Here is a 15,494-nt window from a genome sequence, read left to right as displayed (position 1 = left end):
GTGATAAGACTCAAGAACAGTAAAACATTCAAAGCCAGTTTTAGTGTTCAAATTCAAGTTCTAAAAACATACATACATAAACTAGGCTGACACAATTTCCTTTGTGAAGGATAAAAAAGATAGGCAGGTATTCCAATTTTCATACTAAACTTGGGTAGGTGGCAATTTAAGAAAATCTAGTTAAATTATACGAAGTGTCTTCTCTAAGTCTATGGGCAGTTAAAGTATAGAGATATTGTTATTCCAGACATGATATGTGAGGAAATAACAAAGTAGGAGTAATCAATAAATATTTCCATAATTGCAATGATTGAATCAAAGTATATTTTACTCATGAGTCCAACTATATTTTACAACTTTATAAACACCCTTTACTGTTTTAGTTTGTTTTAATAGCCATTTGCCTCAGTAAATAGAAAAGTATAGCCAAGAAGATTTACATAGGATGGAAATAAGTAAGATTTAAAAGAAATTTGAGAAGAGGAAATGATAATATAACAATATTCAAGGAACCAATAAGGCTAAAGAACAATCCGAAATATTCCAAAATTAAATTTCTGCCCCATCTCACAGTACACAACTAGATACTATTCAATGCAACAAAATATACATCAATGTAACATAGTATGAAAAGCTCCCTCCCTTCAAAAAAATATTCCCTCTCCCTCTTCCAAAGAAAATCATTATGATCTGAAAAAAACAGAAGTATTTGTTGACATACCTCAAACATTCTAGCAGCAGTACACCTCACGAGTGCTGACGTGTGGACAACACCATACCATAAAACAGTTAACAGTAACTCATGGTAAGCTGGATTTGCACTGCAAGAAAGAAAATCAACGCTAAAAGTGAGAGCCACAGTGTCTTACTGGGGTACTGAAAAACTCTACCTTTCTGAGGAATACTAATGACAAAAATATTGGCAAAACATATAGAATTACTTTCTATGGTTTAATAGGCTATGTTTAAGATTCTTGAAAAAAGGGAAGTCACCTTATATAGCTACAGACTTTTAGCATATTCAGGAACTAAGTTTCTCTAAGCATGTGCAAAGATGATAGACATTTCAACTCTTTGATAGTATAAAAGTTAAAATTATAAAAAAATAAAATAAAATTTACTACTTATGAGAACAAACACTGGACTAAGAGTCAGATGGGTAAGTTGTAACCTTCAGTTCAGTTCAGTTCAGTCGCTCAGTCGTGTCCGGCTCTTTGCGACCCCATGAATTGCAGCACGCCAGGCCTCCCTGTCCATCAACAACTCCCGGAGTTCACTCAAACTCATGCCCATCGAGTCGGTGATGCCATCCAGCCATCTCATCCTCTGTCGTCGTCCCCTTCTTCTCCTGCTCCCAATCCCTCTCAGCATCAGGGTCTTTTCCAATGAGTCAACTCTTCACACGAGGTGGCCAAAGTATTGGAGTTTCAGCATCAGTCCGTCCAATCAACACCCAGGACTGATCTCCTTTAGGATGGACTGGTTGGATCTCCTTGCAGTCCAAGGGACTCTCAAGAATCTTCTCCAACACCACAGTTCAAAAGCATCAATTTTTCGGCGCTCAGCTTTCTTCACAGTCCAATTCTCACATCCATACATGACCACTGGAAAAACCATAGCCTTACCAGATGGACCTTTGTTGGCAAAGTAATGTCTCTGCTTTTTAATATGCTGTCTAGGTTGGTCATAACTGTCCTTCCAAGGAGTAAGCGTCTTTTAGTTTCATGGCTGCAGTCACCATCTGCAGTGATTTTGGAGCCCAAAAAAATAAAGTCTGACATTGATTCCACTGTCTCCCCATCTATTTCCCATGAGGTGATGGGACCAGATGCCATGATCTTAGTTTTCTGAATGTTGAGCTTTAAGCCAACTTTTTCACTCTCCTCTTTCACTTTCATCAAGAGGCTTTTTAGTTCTTCTTCCCTTTCTGCCATAAGGGTGGTGTCATCTGCATATCGGAGGTTATTGATATTTCTCCCGGAAATCTTGATTCCAGCTTGTGCTTCTTCCAGCCCAGCGTTTCTCAAGATGTACTCTGCATATACGTTAAATAAGCAGGGTGACAATATACAGCCTTGATGTACTCCTTTTCCTATTTGGAACCAGTCTGTTGTTCCATGTCCAGTTCTAACTGTTGCTTCCTGACCTGCATACAGGTTTCTCAAGAGGCAGGTCAGGTGGTCTGGTATGCCCATCTCTTTCAGAATTTTCCTTAGTGAGTCTTAATTTCTGACATCTATAAACACTGGGGAAACAATACTGTCCTATATATGCCATATGGTTGGTACAGGATCAGTTAGGATAACCCAAATCAAGGATAACTCAAACCACCATATGGAAGGGTTAAGTTGGGTGTGAAGATAGTGTCATTAATAAATACATAAACCTGTTTTTAGTAAAGAATGAGAAGAAACTACTTAAGCAGCTAGATGACGTGATTACGATTTCAGTTCAGTTCAGTTTGGTCACTCAGTTGTGTCTGATTCTTTGTGACCCCATGGACTGCAGCATGCCAGGCCTCCCTGTTCATCACCAGCTCCCGGAGCTTACTCAAACTCATGTCCATTTAAGTCGGTGATGCCATCCAACCATCTATCCTCTGTCGTCCCCTTCTCCTCTTGCCTTCAATCTTTCCCAGCATCAGGGACTCTTCAAATGAGTCAGTTCTTCACATCAGGTGGCCAAAGTATTGGAGTTTCAGCTTCAGCATCAGTCCTTTCAATGAATATTCAGGACTGATTTCCTTTAGGATGGACTGGTTGGATCTTTTTGCAGTCCAAGGGACTCTCAAGAGTCTTCTCCAATACCACAGTTCAAAAGCATCAATTCTTCAGCGCTCAGCTTTCTTTATGGTCCAACTCTCAAATACATACATGACTACTGGAAAAACCATAGCTTTGACTAGATGAACTTTTGTTGGCAAAGTAATATCTCTGCTTTTTAATGTGCTATCTAGGTTGGTCAAACTTTTCTTCCAAAGAGCAAGCGTCATTTAATTTCATGGCTGCAGTCACCATCTGCAGTGATTTTAGAGCCCCCTAAAATAGTCTGTCACTGTTTCCACTGTTTCCCCATCTATTTGCCATAAAGTCATGGGACCAGACGCCATGATCATAGTTTTCTGAATGCTGAGTTTTAAGCCAACTTTTTCACTCTCCTCTTTTACTTTCAAGAGGCTCTTTAGTTCTTCACTTTCTGCCATAAGGGTGGTGTCATCTGCATATCTGAGGTTACTGACATTTCTCCTGGCAATCTTGATTCTAGCTTGTGCTTCATCTAGCCCAGTGTTTCTCATGCTGTACTCTGCATGGAAGTTAAATAAACAGGGTAACAATATTCAGACTTGACGTACTCCTTTTCCTATTTGGAACCAGTCTGTCCTTCCATGTCCAGTTCTAACTGTTGCTTCTTGACCTGCATACAGACTTCTCAGGAGGGAGGTCAGGTGGTCTGGTATTCCCATCTCTTGAAGAATTTTCCACAGTTTGTTGTGATCCACACAGTCAAAGGCTTTAGCATAGTCAATAAAGCAGAAGTAGATATTTTTCTGGAACTCTCTTGCTTTTTCAATGATCCAGTGGATGTTGGCAATTTGATCTCTGGTTCCTCTGCCTTTTCTAAATCCAGCTTGAACCTCTGGAAGTTCATGGTTCACGTACTGTTGAAGCCTGGCTTGGAGGATTGTGAGCATTACTTTGCCAGTGAGATGAGTGCAACTGTGTGGTAAACCAGGCAAATCAACTGGAATGGAAAAGGGAGCCCAGGGATCTGGCTTTCACTGGGACTCCTTTTCCAGCCTGGGGCCACTGAATTTTCTTTGAATTTGTACTTGATTTTATGCCTCCAGCTGCTTCAAAGAAGACATATCTGTATCCTTCACCTCACTCTTTTATTATAATGTATTTATTACAAAATATTAAAATATACAAAAAAAGAACAAAAAAATCTTAAGTAAAAAATCAAGAAGTTTGGTGTGCATACTAATCTTTATTTAGACTAAAAATATGCAGTCTATAAAACCAATTTTAAAACTTTCTATAGCTTTCAAAAACTATAAGCTATTATTTTTACCCCAGTTCCACAAAAGAAGCTTTCAGGCTATCAAGAGGAGCATGAGATAATGAAAGCAAGGTCATTACATCTTCTAAGAATCCAATCAACAGCTTTCGGTCTTCTTCCTACAGAGGAAAAAGACTGATAATGAAATTCCAAGCAATCAAGTAGAACTTAAAAACCATCATTTCGTATCTACAATTAGAAAATTTTATCAAATAAGGGGAAAATATCTTAATTTGGAAGCATTTTAATTAAAGATATTTATTAAGCGTATCTACGATCACAATGATATGAGGACAAACACTACTCTGATTCATAGATTTAGGCCTGAGCTGTGCAATATGGCAGTCACTCACCACATGTGGTAACTTACACTCAAACTAAAGAGAAGTAAAATCAAAGTTTCAGCTCCTGAGCTGCACTAATTGCAATTTAAGCTGTCTAACACCCACGTGTGGTCTCCTCCCTGGACAGCTCAGATGCAGATCACTGCATCGCTGCAGAAAGTTTGATGAGATAGTTCTGGTTTGAAACATGAGAAGGTATATTTTTTTTATTAAAATTGATTTTAACAGTTTAACTTCCCATTAATTTTGGCTCTAAATACTTAAATATAAGCCACTAAAACAGTTATCCTCCTCAGAGTAGAAATTGATATCTGAGAAATTATTAGTGTTGAGAAGTTGCACAGTTGCTGAAATATAGAACATTGTGTCCTTAACAAAAATAGTCACACCTTTGATTAAAAAATTACTTTTATTTTTAAGCTTTCTTTGACAAACCATTATTTTAATAATCAGAAAATATTTCTTTCTTTCTTTGTTTACACAGCACACCATTAAGAAATTTGTTAGAAAAAGCAATTCTGCTCTATAGTAAAGTTAAAAAAGATAATTGTATGTTAAATTAGCCAGAATCTGTAAGGGAAAGAATCTGACTTTCTATCAGGAAATAAATATACAATAAATTACAGTCAAATATTTTGTCTTCAGGGCTATATTATGTCAACAATAAGTGGCTTCTATATACGTCAGTATCAACGCTTCCTGGTGGCTCGGTGGTCAAGAATCCACTTGCCAATTGATGCAGGAGACACAGGTTTGATCCCTGGGTCAGGAAGACCCCTGAAGGAAACAGCAACCCACTCCAGTATTCTTGCCTGAAAAATCCCATGGACAGAGGAGCCTGGCAGGCTATAGTCCATGGGGTCACAAAGAGTTGGACATGACTGAGTGACTAAAAAGGCACATACATCAGTAGATCCATGAGGAAGACGGGATTACCATCTAACTTTTCCTACATGGTCAGGTTAATTTAGAGTGAGGCAGAAATAAAGGACTGACAAAAGTAATGCTCAGCATGAATAAAGGATGGACACAGCAGTTTTATAATATGCTGGTGTGCTTCGTGAAGGACGGAAGCACCGACAAGCCACCGTCAGAGCTACGGTGGAACGGGGATCTCACTCATTTTTAGTTGCTTACTGTATCACAGGATTCACAAAATTTGGAAAATAAACTGTAAATCTGAAAAAACTTAACTGTGAAGTAACAGCTATAAAATATACTGCTAAATGAGCATGAATTCTTTGATTTGAAAATTTACTACAACACAATTTCTCAACTTTGAAATTTCAAAACAAGTAATACTGCTTACGCACTTGATTCAAAATAGGCTTTGTTTATCAAAGCAACAAGGACAGTTAATTTACCTTAATAGAAAATTTTGTTTAGTAGGAAAAACACTGGCATGTGCTTCCTTAAGCACTGGCAACCTATGATGGCCACTCACTTCTTGTTCTGTAAATACCAGCAAAGCTCTTATCTTTTTAGATATTTGGATTTCACAGTTACTCAAAAAATACGTCTATATTGATGTATTCAGTAAATCTATTCTGAGGGACTACTATGAGACAAACCTTGTATTTCATACTTTATCAAGCCTTACAATATGTATCTCATATTCATTATGCCTTAAAATACTATTTATGGTCAAAATCAACATACTTAGCATACTTACTGCCCAAGCTTAAAAATGAGAGAGGAAAATACTGACATCACCTTTGTTATTCTGCTGGAAGAGCTTGCAAAATTAAAGAGGAAAATGGTATTTGTGCTGTTGTGCCTGGTAATGTGCTAGGACTTAGTCTCCACAACTTGAAGGACAACAATGGATTCAATCTGTTAAGGTTACATGACTTAAAATATTCTAAACACAGAGATCCTGTGTGTATCTGTATTATGAGGTAGTCTGAGAAACTAGGGTAGACAAGTTAAAAGAATACTGTACTACTTTAACTGAGTTGGAGCTTCTACTACAAGATATCTTATGATATTGGAGAACTACAGTTTCATATTATAAGATGGTTCAAATCTGTTTTGGAAGAAGAATGCAATAAATATGAATGGCTATACTTTGAATTCAAAAGGCAAAAAAAGTTAGGAATTAGTGTGGAAAACGGGGGAAAAAAGATCTTCCTCTGATTTTCCCATTCTTTTTTAAAACTTAATTTGGATTTATTTTATTGTTTTCCTATGATTACATTCAGATTAATTGGGGGGAGAGGTCAGAAATACTACATAGGAATTATTGTGTCATGATTTCTAAAAATGCTTTATCTTGAGTCCATATTTTCAACTCACAGGTGGGACTGCCTCACACTTAAAAACGACTGATATGCCTTAACACACAACGTGTTAATTTAAAGCAATGCTATGTAGAGTGAGGTGGTCTGCTATACTGGTGACCACCAATGAACCACCTCCTGGGTCAAGCTCTCATTCAGTTTCCTCTTTTTCGATCCGGATTGGACCTGTGACTTGCTTTAACCAAGAGAATGCAGTAGTGTGCTAATTCCAAAGCCTAGGCTGCAGCCTAGCAAATTCTGTTTCTTACAATTTTGGGAGCCCTAAGCTAGCACAGAATGAGTCTGGCTCTGCCACTCCTCAGGACGTGCAGACAGAGAGAGGCCCTGAGACTGTGGGGACTGAAGCCCAGCCACCCTTCCAGGAGCCCCACCAACCAACCAGGTGAACGCAGCCACACAGCGACTACCAGCAAGAACAGCGGAAGAGACCTCCAGCTCAGCAAAGACCATGAGCAATAAAAGAGTTATAACAATCCTTCATGTTTCGGGATTACAAAATACTTTGCTAAAAATGATGAAACAGTATGTTACAGCATTTTGCAGTGTGCTTCAGCTAACACATGTGCTTTATTAATGAAAAAATTATCATGAAACACAAAGAAATTGCTACATAAGTACAATCTAACACTTTTAAACAAAATATCAAGAAGCACACAATCTCTAATTTTATTTAACAGAGATAGTCCTCAAGAGACTATTATTAAAATATGCTTTCTACTATAAATTATTTATTTAATAAGAAGAATAAATAAATTTGTTTCTCATTTATGGGTATTATTTTTACTTATAAACACATTAAAAGACATAACATTAGCTATCTTTCTAAATAGACAATGCTTGTACATTTTCTAGCCAAAGAATTTTTCCCTTACCTGAATATAACATGTAAGGACTCCTGTTGCATAAATGGGGACAGTAGCTTTAGTGAGGACCCCATTTCCTGCTGAGGAATCTAAAAATCACAAAAATAATTTTAAATATCTGAGTATGCTTTAAATGTAAAGCAAAATGTCATAATACAAATTATATTTTAAATTACAATTGGTTACAAGGCTTAAAAATAAATGTTATCATTACTTTAAAAATACTTTTATAAAAACATACATATCCACTGGTGGTTGTGAAAATGCAACTTAATACTTTTCAGAGCCATTAGCATACAAAATTTTGATAGATGAGAAAAACTTTAACGACCAAAATGAGATGCTATACCGTTATCTGCATAGTCATAAATCAGAGCTTTCTTTAACACTTTCCCAAGTGGCCGTATAAGCATGTTGTATGAATTTTCAGGCTTCTAATTTGCAGTATTCAGTAAATCATCAAGGTACTCAGCTGAAAGGAGACACCTAGATATATATTTAACCGGCTTCTAGACATCGAGACACTACCTAGTTTCTAGTATTAGCCTAGTTCCAGAGCTCTTCCTGCATCCTGTACAGGGGTTTTTCAGAAGCCAGACAGAACCCTGACTATTTTCATGGAGTAGGGAGACTAAATACAGCTTGGGGAGAGGGGAAAGCATCCAACCACAGCTGAGTGTCCTGTGACGACTTTAAGACATCAGATTTTCTTTCTTATGCAGCATGTGTAGACGATTTTTTAAAAACAGGTCCAGAGATGATATGGCAGTTGCTATTTATAGCACCAACAGCTCTCACTTACTGATGTTAGGCATTATTTGAAGCACTTTACATTTGCTTTTATGTACTCAAACTTTTAAAAATTACTTTTTTCTATTCCTATATGGTTTTAAATTCTCTTCAGAAAGTAGTACATACAGAATTCAGTTAAAAGCATGCATTTAACTATCTTGAAAGTATTTTCACCAGAAAAGAATCTATTTTCATATCAATTAGTATTTGAGGTTTTTTTATTCTCTTGGCAAGAGTAATTTTATCTTTTGGGGAGTACTGATGTTGGCTGAGTGTGACTACGGTAGCTGAGAGGTAAATCTAAGGCTACGAACATAAGCTTAAGTTGAATTCATACATATAGACTGTATATAATCACCTTGTAACTAATAATTCTGAAAGCTATCATCATAAGAATGAATAATTAACTAAACAGATAATACCAATTTTTAATTTCAAGTAATTAAACCATTAGAAAGCTATTAAATATAAACTTTAGGAAGCATGTCAAAAAAAAACAAACACCTCACTGACATTTTCAAACTTAAAAGGAGTCATTTATTCACTCTCTAATTACCTCTGAGGACAGACAAAAATGGGAGTTTTCCAGATGACTCAAATCAAATCACTAAGGTAAGACTGAGATAAGAATTACCTACACATCCAAAACAGCCAATTACAATACAAATCATGGGGACTATACATTTTTGTCCTTAATATTTTTCACAATTCATTCCCAGAAATTAGAAAAATACACAGGGACATAAGATCTACACATAAAGGAGTTCTTGGTGCTATAACCAGACTTCTTAAGACAGTAATTGAAAACTATGAACAGAGGGGCTGGAGCTGCCCATTAAAGCCTATAGTTTCTTAAAAATCTCATGTTTCATTAAAAAAATATATATGTATATCTTACATTCTATTCAGTTATACTTGTTTTAATTTTTAACAGTTCTAAGTAACTAATTATGAATTACATGCTCTGTATTTTTTCCTTTTCAGTATTTCAATTGCACCACTTCAAACCTCCAAGGTTACAAATAAGTACACAGTCTGAGAAGGTCAGGTTTAGGACAATTTGATTACAGAAGGTAGATATTTACAATAAAACTGATGGAGATTAATCTTACTACTACTCCATGGAAAGGATATTAGATGTAGCAGTGCTGTAAACCCAAGAACTCCATAGTATAAATTTTCCTTTTCAATTGTACTTGTTAGCTTATTTATACAATTTGCATATAATGAATAAAGTATTTTTCTGGAGTAAAGAGACTTAATTGTTTTTAAAAATTATAATGTACAAACTTACCAATATTTTCTTCAGACAGCCTTAAAATCTCCTGGAACTGAGGTTTTACCTAAGCAACCCAAAGAAAAGATCCAGAAAGTCTCAGGTTCAACAGACCAATCAATGGTTAAATAAAATGTTTCCTACCATTGCTACTACTACTTATTTTTAAAGATTCAAGTAGTCAAAAACACAACAGTTCTTAAAAGCCATAGGAAAAAAGAAGTGTCAAGTTTCTGAAAACAATATCTTTTTAGAGATAAAATATTTAAAAAATCAATTTAGGTCAGCAACTTTCCCGAAGGACCTTTAGATTCCGTCACTAAATTAAAATAATTTCCAAGGTGACTTTAAGTGTTTGAAATTACTACCTCCCAAAACCAAACCTGATGATAGAAAGGGTACTTAGGCAGATAATATATGATTAAAACTGTTGAAAAAAAATGTTGTGTATAAAAGGAATGAAAATGAAATTCCATTCATTTAGGATATTCAGTAAGTAAGATAACCATTATGTTATATCCATTGGCTTAGTCTTTAACTTTTTAAAAATTTAATTTTAAACATGAAAGACAGAATTTAACAGTTAAGTTTTAAGTTAGAGGAAATGCTTGTTTTTATTTTTAACATTACAGATTTCAGGCCTCTGAAGTCAACCACTTAAGTGTTAAAGTGAATTCCTAATTGCTTTTGTAAGAAAAAGTAAAATAAATAACAGTTACTTCTTCTGGAGATGTCAAACAGTTTTTGCCAATAGTGATTCCCAGTAAAATCCAACTATACTTAATAATTAGATGTTAATGAATGACTTGGTTTCTCCTACAGTAACATTAAGCTCTGGTTTTTGCCCTCCTATCAATAGGTCAGGCATATTAATTTGCAAATTCCATTTAAACTGAGATGTAGACCACTGTGAAAAGATTAACCTACAGCATCAGATGTACAGGATTAAATTTCATTTCACACATGAAAAGATTAAGTACAGATACATTAAAAGATTTATTCAAGGACACACAGATTCATAACCCATTTTCTGAATTTTGTCAGTCCACTATACCAAACTGTTATGCTTCAAATGTTTCAAAAACTACAGGCTTAGCCAAGAGATGCCACAAAATTTTTACCTTTTAAATGTCTTCACATATAGCAACTACATCTTTATAAGGTTTTGTTAATGCTCTAAAGAACTGGCTCAACAATCTCTTATGAAGACAAATGGATTAACAGGATTAAAGAACAAAGTAGGACCTAAGGACTTTCCAATTTTAGTAGTTAAACAACAAAATAACCTGGTTAGGCAAATGTGACAGTGATTGAAATATGCAGCATTTATCTCAAGTGTCCATTCTATTCCAAGGGCTCCTGTCTTGTAGCAAGTATTCTACATAAGCTGCTTTGTTTCTATAATCACCTGAGTGAAAGTCAGAGTTGCTCAGTTGTGTCCGACTCTTTGTGACCCCATAGACTATATAGTCCATGGAATTCTCCAGGCCAGAATACTGGAGTGGGTAGCCTTTCCCTTCTCCAGGGGATCTTCCCAACCCAGGGATCGAACCCAGATCTGCTGCACTGCAGGTGGATTCTCTACCAGCTGAGCCACAAGGGAAGTCCAAGAATACTGGAATGGGTAGCCTATCCCTTCTCCAGCAGATCTTCCCGACCCAGGAATCGAACTGGGGTCTCCTGCATCGCAGGTGGATTCTTTACCGACTGAGCTATCAGGGACGCCCACAATCACCTGAAGTTCTGACCAAAGCATTTGGGGAAACGGGGGCTTCCTGAATCTGTGGTAGATTCAGTACAAGAAGCACATTCAAAGAATTGCAGTGGAGTCCCCCAGCTGATACTTTCTCTGCTGGAAAGCTCTGAGACATCCACAGTGAGCAGACCTTATATTTAAATGTGGATACAGACTAAATTTTGGCTAAATCATTTTCTGAAAGTCAATAAAGATAAGAATATTACAGACCAGAATTTTCTTTTATTATCATAGCTTTCTAAGATATTAAAAGATAATTAGAATAAAGGAAGGGCTCCTGCTTTTACTTACTCTCCCATACCATTAATTAACACATTACATTTTTATATGTCTTGCATATAAGAAAATATGAAATACAAGTTTTTACCTTAGTGTTTGTAAAAATTTTGCCAAATGTCCGGCAAAGGCGCCAGAAAAATCTGGAGAATTCATGGACACAGGCAGTTGAAGTAACATTAATTTTGCCAACTATTTCTATAAGCTGTGGTAACCTGCATAAGAAAGAAAGGAAAGTAGACAGGGGATACAAATAAATTACTGTTTCCTTGCCAATTTCTGAAACAATCCAAATCTAACAATCTCTTCTGCTTTTCACAGCCAGTAAAATTAGAAAACAAAGGAGTTGTTTGGGACCCTTTGAAAAAGTCTTAATTTTATATTCTGTAAACTTCTTAAATTTTAAGAGATTGTCATGAAATATATGGAAACTTAATGGCAGAGTTCTAAGTGTGGTGTTAATAAGACTTAAGTCAATGGAGGTGATACTTCATACAAAAGCTTGGCTAACATGGCACCATATATTTTAGCCTCAAAAATGAGAAGTCTGGATGTAGTTTACAATCCACCACTTTTAGATAATAAGGGAGCAGACAGGTCTTTCTGCAGTAATACAGACACACCGTTTTCACAGATAAGCAACTACATGTCTACAGGTATAAATCTTCTCTCCTGAAGACGGTTACCACAGATGACGCCAAGTTATGTTTTGTTGTTTTTAAAAAAATATTTTGCTATATTTTGTCCCTCAGTTCCCAGGCTAAATATCGTGAGCTGTCTTCCATTCAAGCAGCTGAGATGTACCAAGTGAACGCGGAGGTGGTAACTTACAACTGATTGACAACCCACAGTAAACTCTCCCAGCCGGTCGTGCCCTCGTGTTCCAGCTGGTGGTCATAGAGCCGCAGCAGCAGCGCCAGCCGCTCGCGGCCTCCGACAATAGTCGACACGTCCTGAAGGGGCGACGCGGGCCGCGGGAACCTCGTCACTACAGAGAGGAGCGGAAGAAGCCATGCAAAAATGGCGGTTCGGAACGTTAACCATCTTAGCAAAAGAAAAGTAAGGTTCTGCCTCCTAATAGCTATTTAGCATATTCTAGACTTCAAATATAAAACTAAAATACATTAAATCACTTTTAGAAGAAAATGAAATGTAGTTGATCCCTGCACAGTCAGGGGTTAAACTGTCTAGTCAGACCTTTGTGTCAGAGATTCCTCCACACCCACAAATTCAACCAGCCATGGACCAGGCAGTACTACATTATTAACTACGGAAAACTATCCATGTATAAGTGGATGTGTACACCTCAAACTCCTGTTGTTTAAGGCTCGACTGTAAATTTCTCTTGCATGTGAACAAATTTAACAAATCTCAAAAAATTAAGATTTTATGAGACTAAATATCTAGTAAACGAATACGAAATGAGAGTTTGCCAGTAAAAAGCAAAACTTTAATTTAAAATTTGCTCCAAAATAGGATCTCAGTTAAAATATGGATTTGAATTTGGTTTAAAAAAAACAAAGATAGTTATAAATCCACCAGACTGCTTATGTCAATAAATAATAACTATAATAAGATATTTCCTTCATGGAGTAAAAAACTAATACGTTGACAGCAGGGAAAAATTGTTTAATACCAGAGAATAACCTAAAATACACTAAAGCTTGAGCTGAACAGGGTTCTTAAGTATTTAATCTCCAATATTAAATGCCTTATTTAGAAAGTTTTCCATAATTTGATAAACATTAAATTAATATAAAGTGTTAAAAGCAGTGACCAGTAAGATAAAGCTATATGTAATAATAATTAAAAAATTATTATAAATACAAACTTTAAAAGTTTTTGGGGAAAACTGAAAAAATGACTTTTAAAATTGTGTAAATAAATATCGAATATACATTAGTATATTTTCAAATTTGAACATATCAATAAAATTTATGATCCTACAGATCACAGATTCCAGGTCTTAGCTGACTCTTAAGTGACGAATGCTACCAACAGCTCTTTTTTTTTTTTTTTTAATTTTTTATTTTTTCAGTGGGTTTTGTCATACATTGACATGAATCAGCAATAGATTTACACGTATTCCCCATCCCGATCCCCCCTCCCACCTCCCTGCATAAAGGTTAACACTCTAAAAAGACGCAATGAAAGATGCAGCATTTTCTCAAAGCATATGAATGGCTTAATGATAATCATTAAACTTACGAAAACATGAAATAACTTTTAAAATGCTGAAAGACAAAATTAAGACGGTATTGTCTTCCTATGCTTCCTAAGGTATTTAACAATATCTTAAGTACAGATAAAGATTGTCCCTTGTTAGTTAAAAGTCTCTACTTGCTATCATAACACACAAACAAATAAATGAATTTAGGTAAAATGGTATCCCATACTCTCTGATATTTCTGCATGAATCGTCATTATCTCAACCTAGGAATCAAACAGATTTGGACAGTGAGGGATAGCTGTACCTCATATTTCTATATCATGTTGAAGCACATCTGATCATTTCAAATAGGATTATATCGTAGTGGTCACAATCTGTGATACTACAATGGAATGCATATTATTCCTTCAGAAATATGACAAATTACTGAAAAACAGTGGAAGAGTTAAGAATAAAATAGATAATGTTAAGATTTATTATAGGAAAAGTGAGGTCCAAAGATTTAAAGCGAGGTCCAACAGAAGCAAAACAAGAAATAAGCAATTACTTGGATAACTCAGGGGTTCCCTGGAGGCTCAGATGGTGAAGAATCTGCCTGCAATGCAGGAGACTGGAGTTTGATTCCTGGGTTGAGAAGATTCCCTGGAGAAGGGAATGGCTACGCACTCCAGTATTCTTGCCTGAAGAATTCCATGGACAGAGGAATCTGGCGGGCTACAGTCCATGGGGTTGCAAAGAGTCGGACATGACTGAGCAACTAATACACCATGGACAACTCAGTTGTAAAAGATAAGTAGTTGGAATGATAAGTTTGAGGTTTAGGAACCTCAAAGTACTATTCTATTTAAAAGGCTTTTTAAAAATTTAACCATCTAACTTGTGAACATACAGAAAAGTCCTCAGAATGCCATTTCAATAGACTGGCAAAAAGCTAGCATTTTATTGTATAAAAATTACCAAAATTATCCAAATCCAGCAAAATAACAGCTGCTATGATTCTTTAATGTATTTCCTTCCCACCAAAATGTCAGCTCTATGATGGCAGAGATTTTTGTCTGTTTTATTCGTGAGTGCATCTGAAGTGTTCAAAATAGTACCTTGCATAAATATTAGCTAGTGTTGTGGAATTTTCATTATTTAAGCGAAAAACAAATCTTCACTTGTAATAAACTGTATCCCAAATTATATAGATGCGCATATAGACAGACATATTAGACACAGCTATATAGATAGACCCTAAATATGGATATAATATTTCCTCATTTATAGTAAATGTATTATAACCTATATGTGAGTATAACAACATTAACATTTACAGCTAAAAGTCAGAAGGTCAAATTAAGTCAGTGAGAACTTAAGATTATTTTTGACATGATAAAGACATAATCACAAGGAAAGGTCACATAAACATCTGTTCAGAATTGTAAAGTAGTTTTGAAAATTTTCTGCCTAATCTCTAGCATGTGCTTGGCCATAGGCGACACTGAAGAATTATTTGCTAAGTAAATGAATGATAGTGAATGCTATGGGGTGAACTGTGTCTCCCTTAAAAATTTGTATGTTGAAATCCTAACCCCTAGGACCTCAGAATATGATCTTATCTGGAAATAGGACTGTTGCAGATATAATTAGATAAGATGAAGTCACACTGGAACAGC

The 15,494-nt window shown here is 35.8% G+C and overlaps 1 protein-coding gene across 2 annotated transcripts in view; it reads right to left on the bottom strand.

Annotated features, from left to right (window-relative positions):
• Nucleotides 1–15,494, bottom strand: part of RELCH (RAB11 binding and LisH domain, coiled-coil and HEAT repeat containing) — a 113,217-nt gene that overhangs the window by 26,061 nt on the left and 71,662 nt on the right. For both annotated transcript variants that reach the window (XM_043889331.1, XM_043889332.1), the window contains exons 17-22: nt 12,498–12,654; nt 11,758–11,881; nt 9,653–9,701; nt 7,576–7,655; nt 4,072–4,178; nt 722–821 (exon numbers count right to left, since the gene is read on the bottom strand). In XM_043889331.1, coding sequence (XP_043745266.1) covers nt 722–821; nt 4,072–4,178; nt 7,576–7,655; nt 9,653–9,701; nt 11,758–11,881; nt 12,498–12,654 — 617 coding nt within the window. The remainder of the gene's footprint in view (nt 1–721; nt 822–4,071; nt 4,179–7,575; nt 7,656–9,652; nt 9,702–11,757; nt 11,882–12,497; nt 12,655–15,494) is intronic.

The sequence above is a fragment of the Cervus elaphus genome, chromosome 27 (assembly GCF_910594005.1).
Source record: "Cervus elaphus chromosome 27, mCerEla1.1, whole genome shotgun sequence".
In the NCBI taxonomy this organism is placed as follows: Eukaryota; Metazoa; Chordata; class Mammalia; order Artiodactyla; family Cervidae; genus Cervus; species Cervus elaphus.
The sequence above is the reverse complement of the archived record's forward strand: the minus strand, read 5'-3'. Positions and strand labels throughout refer to the sequence as shown.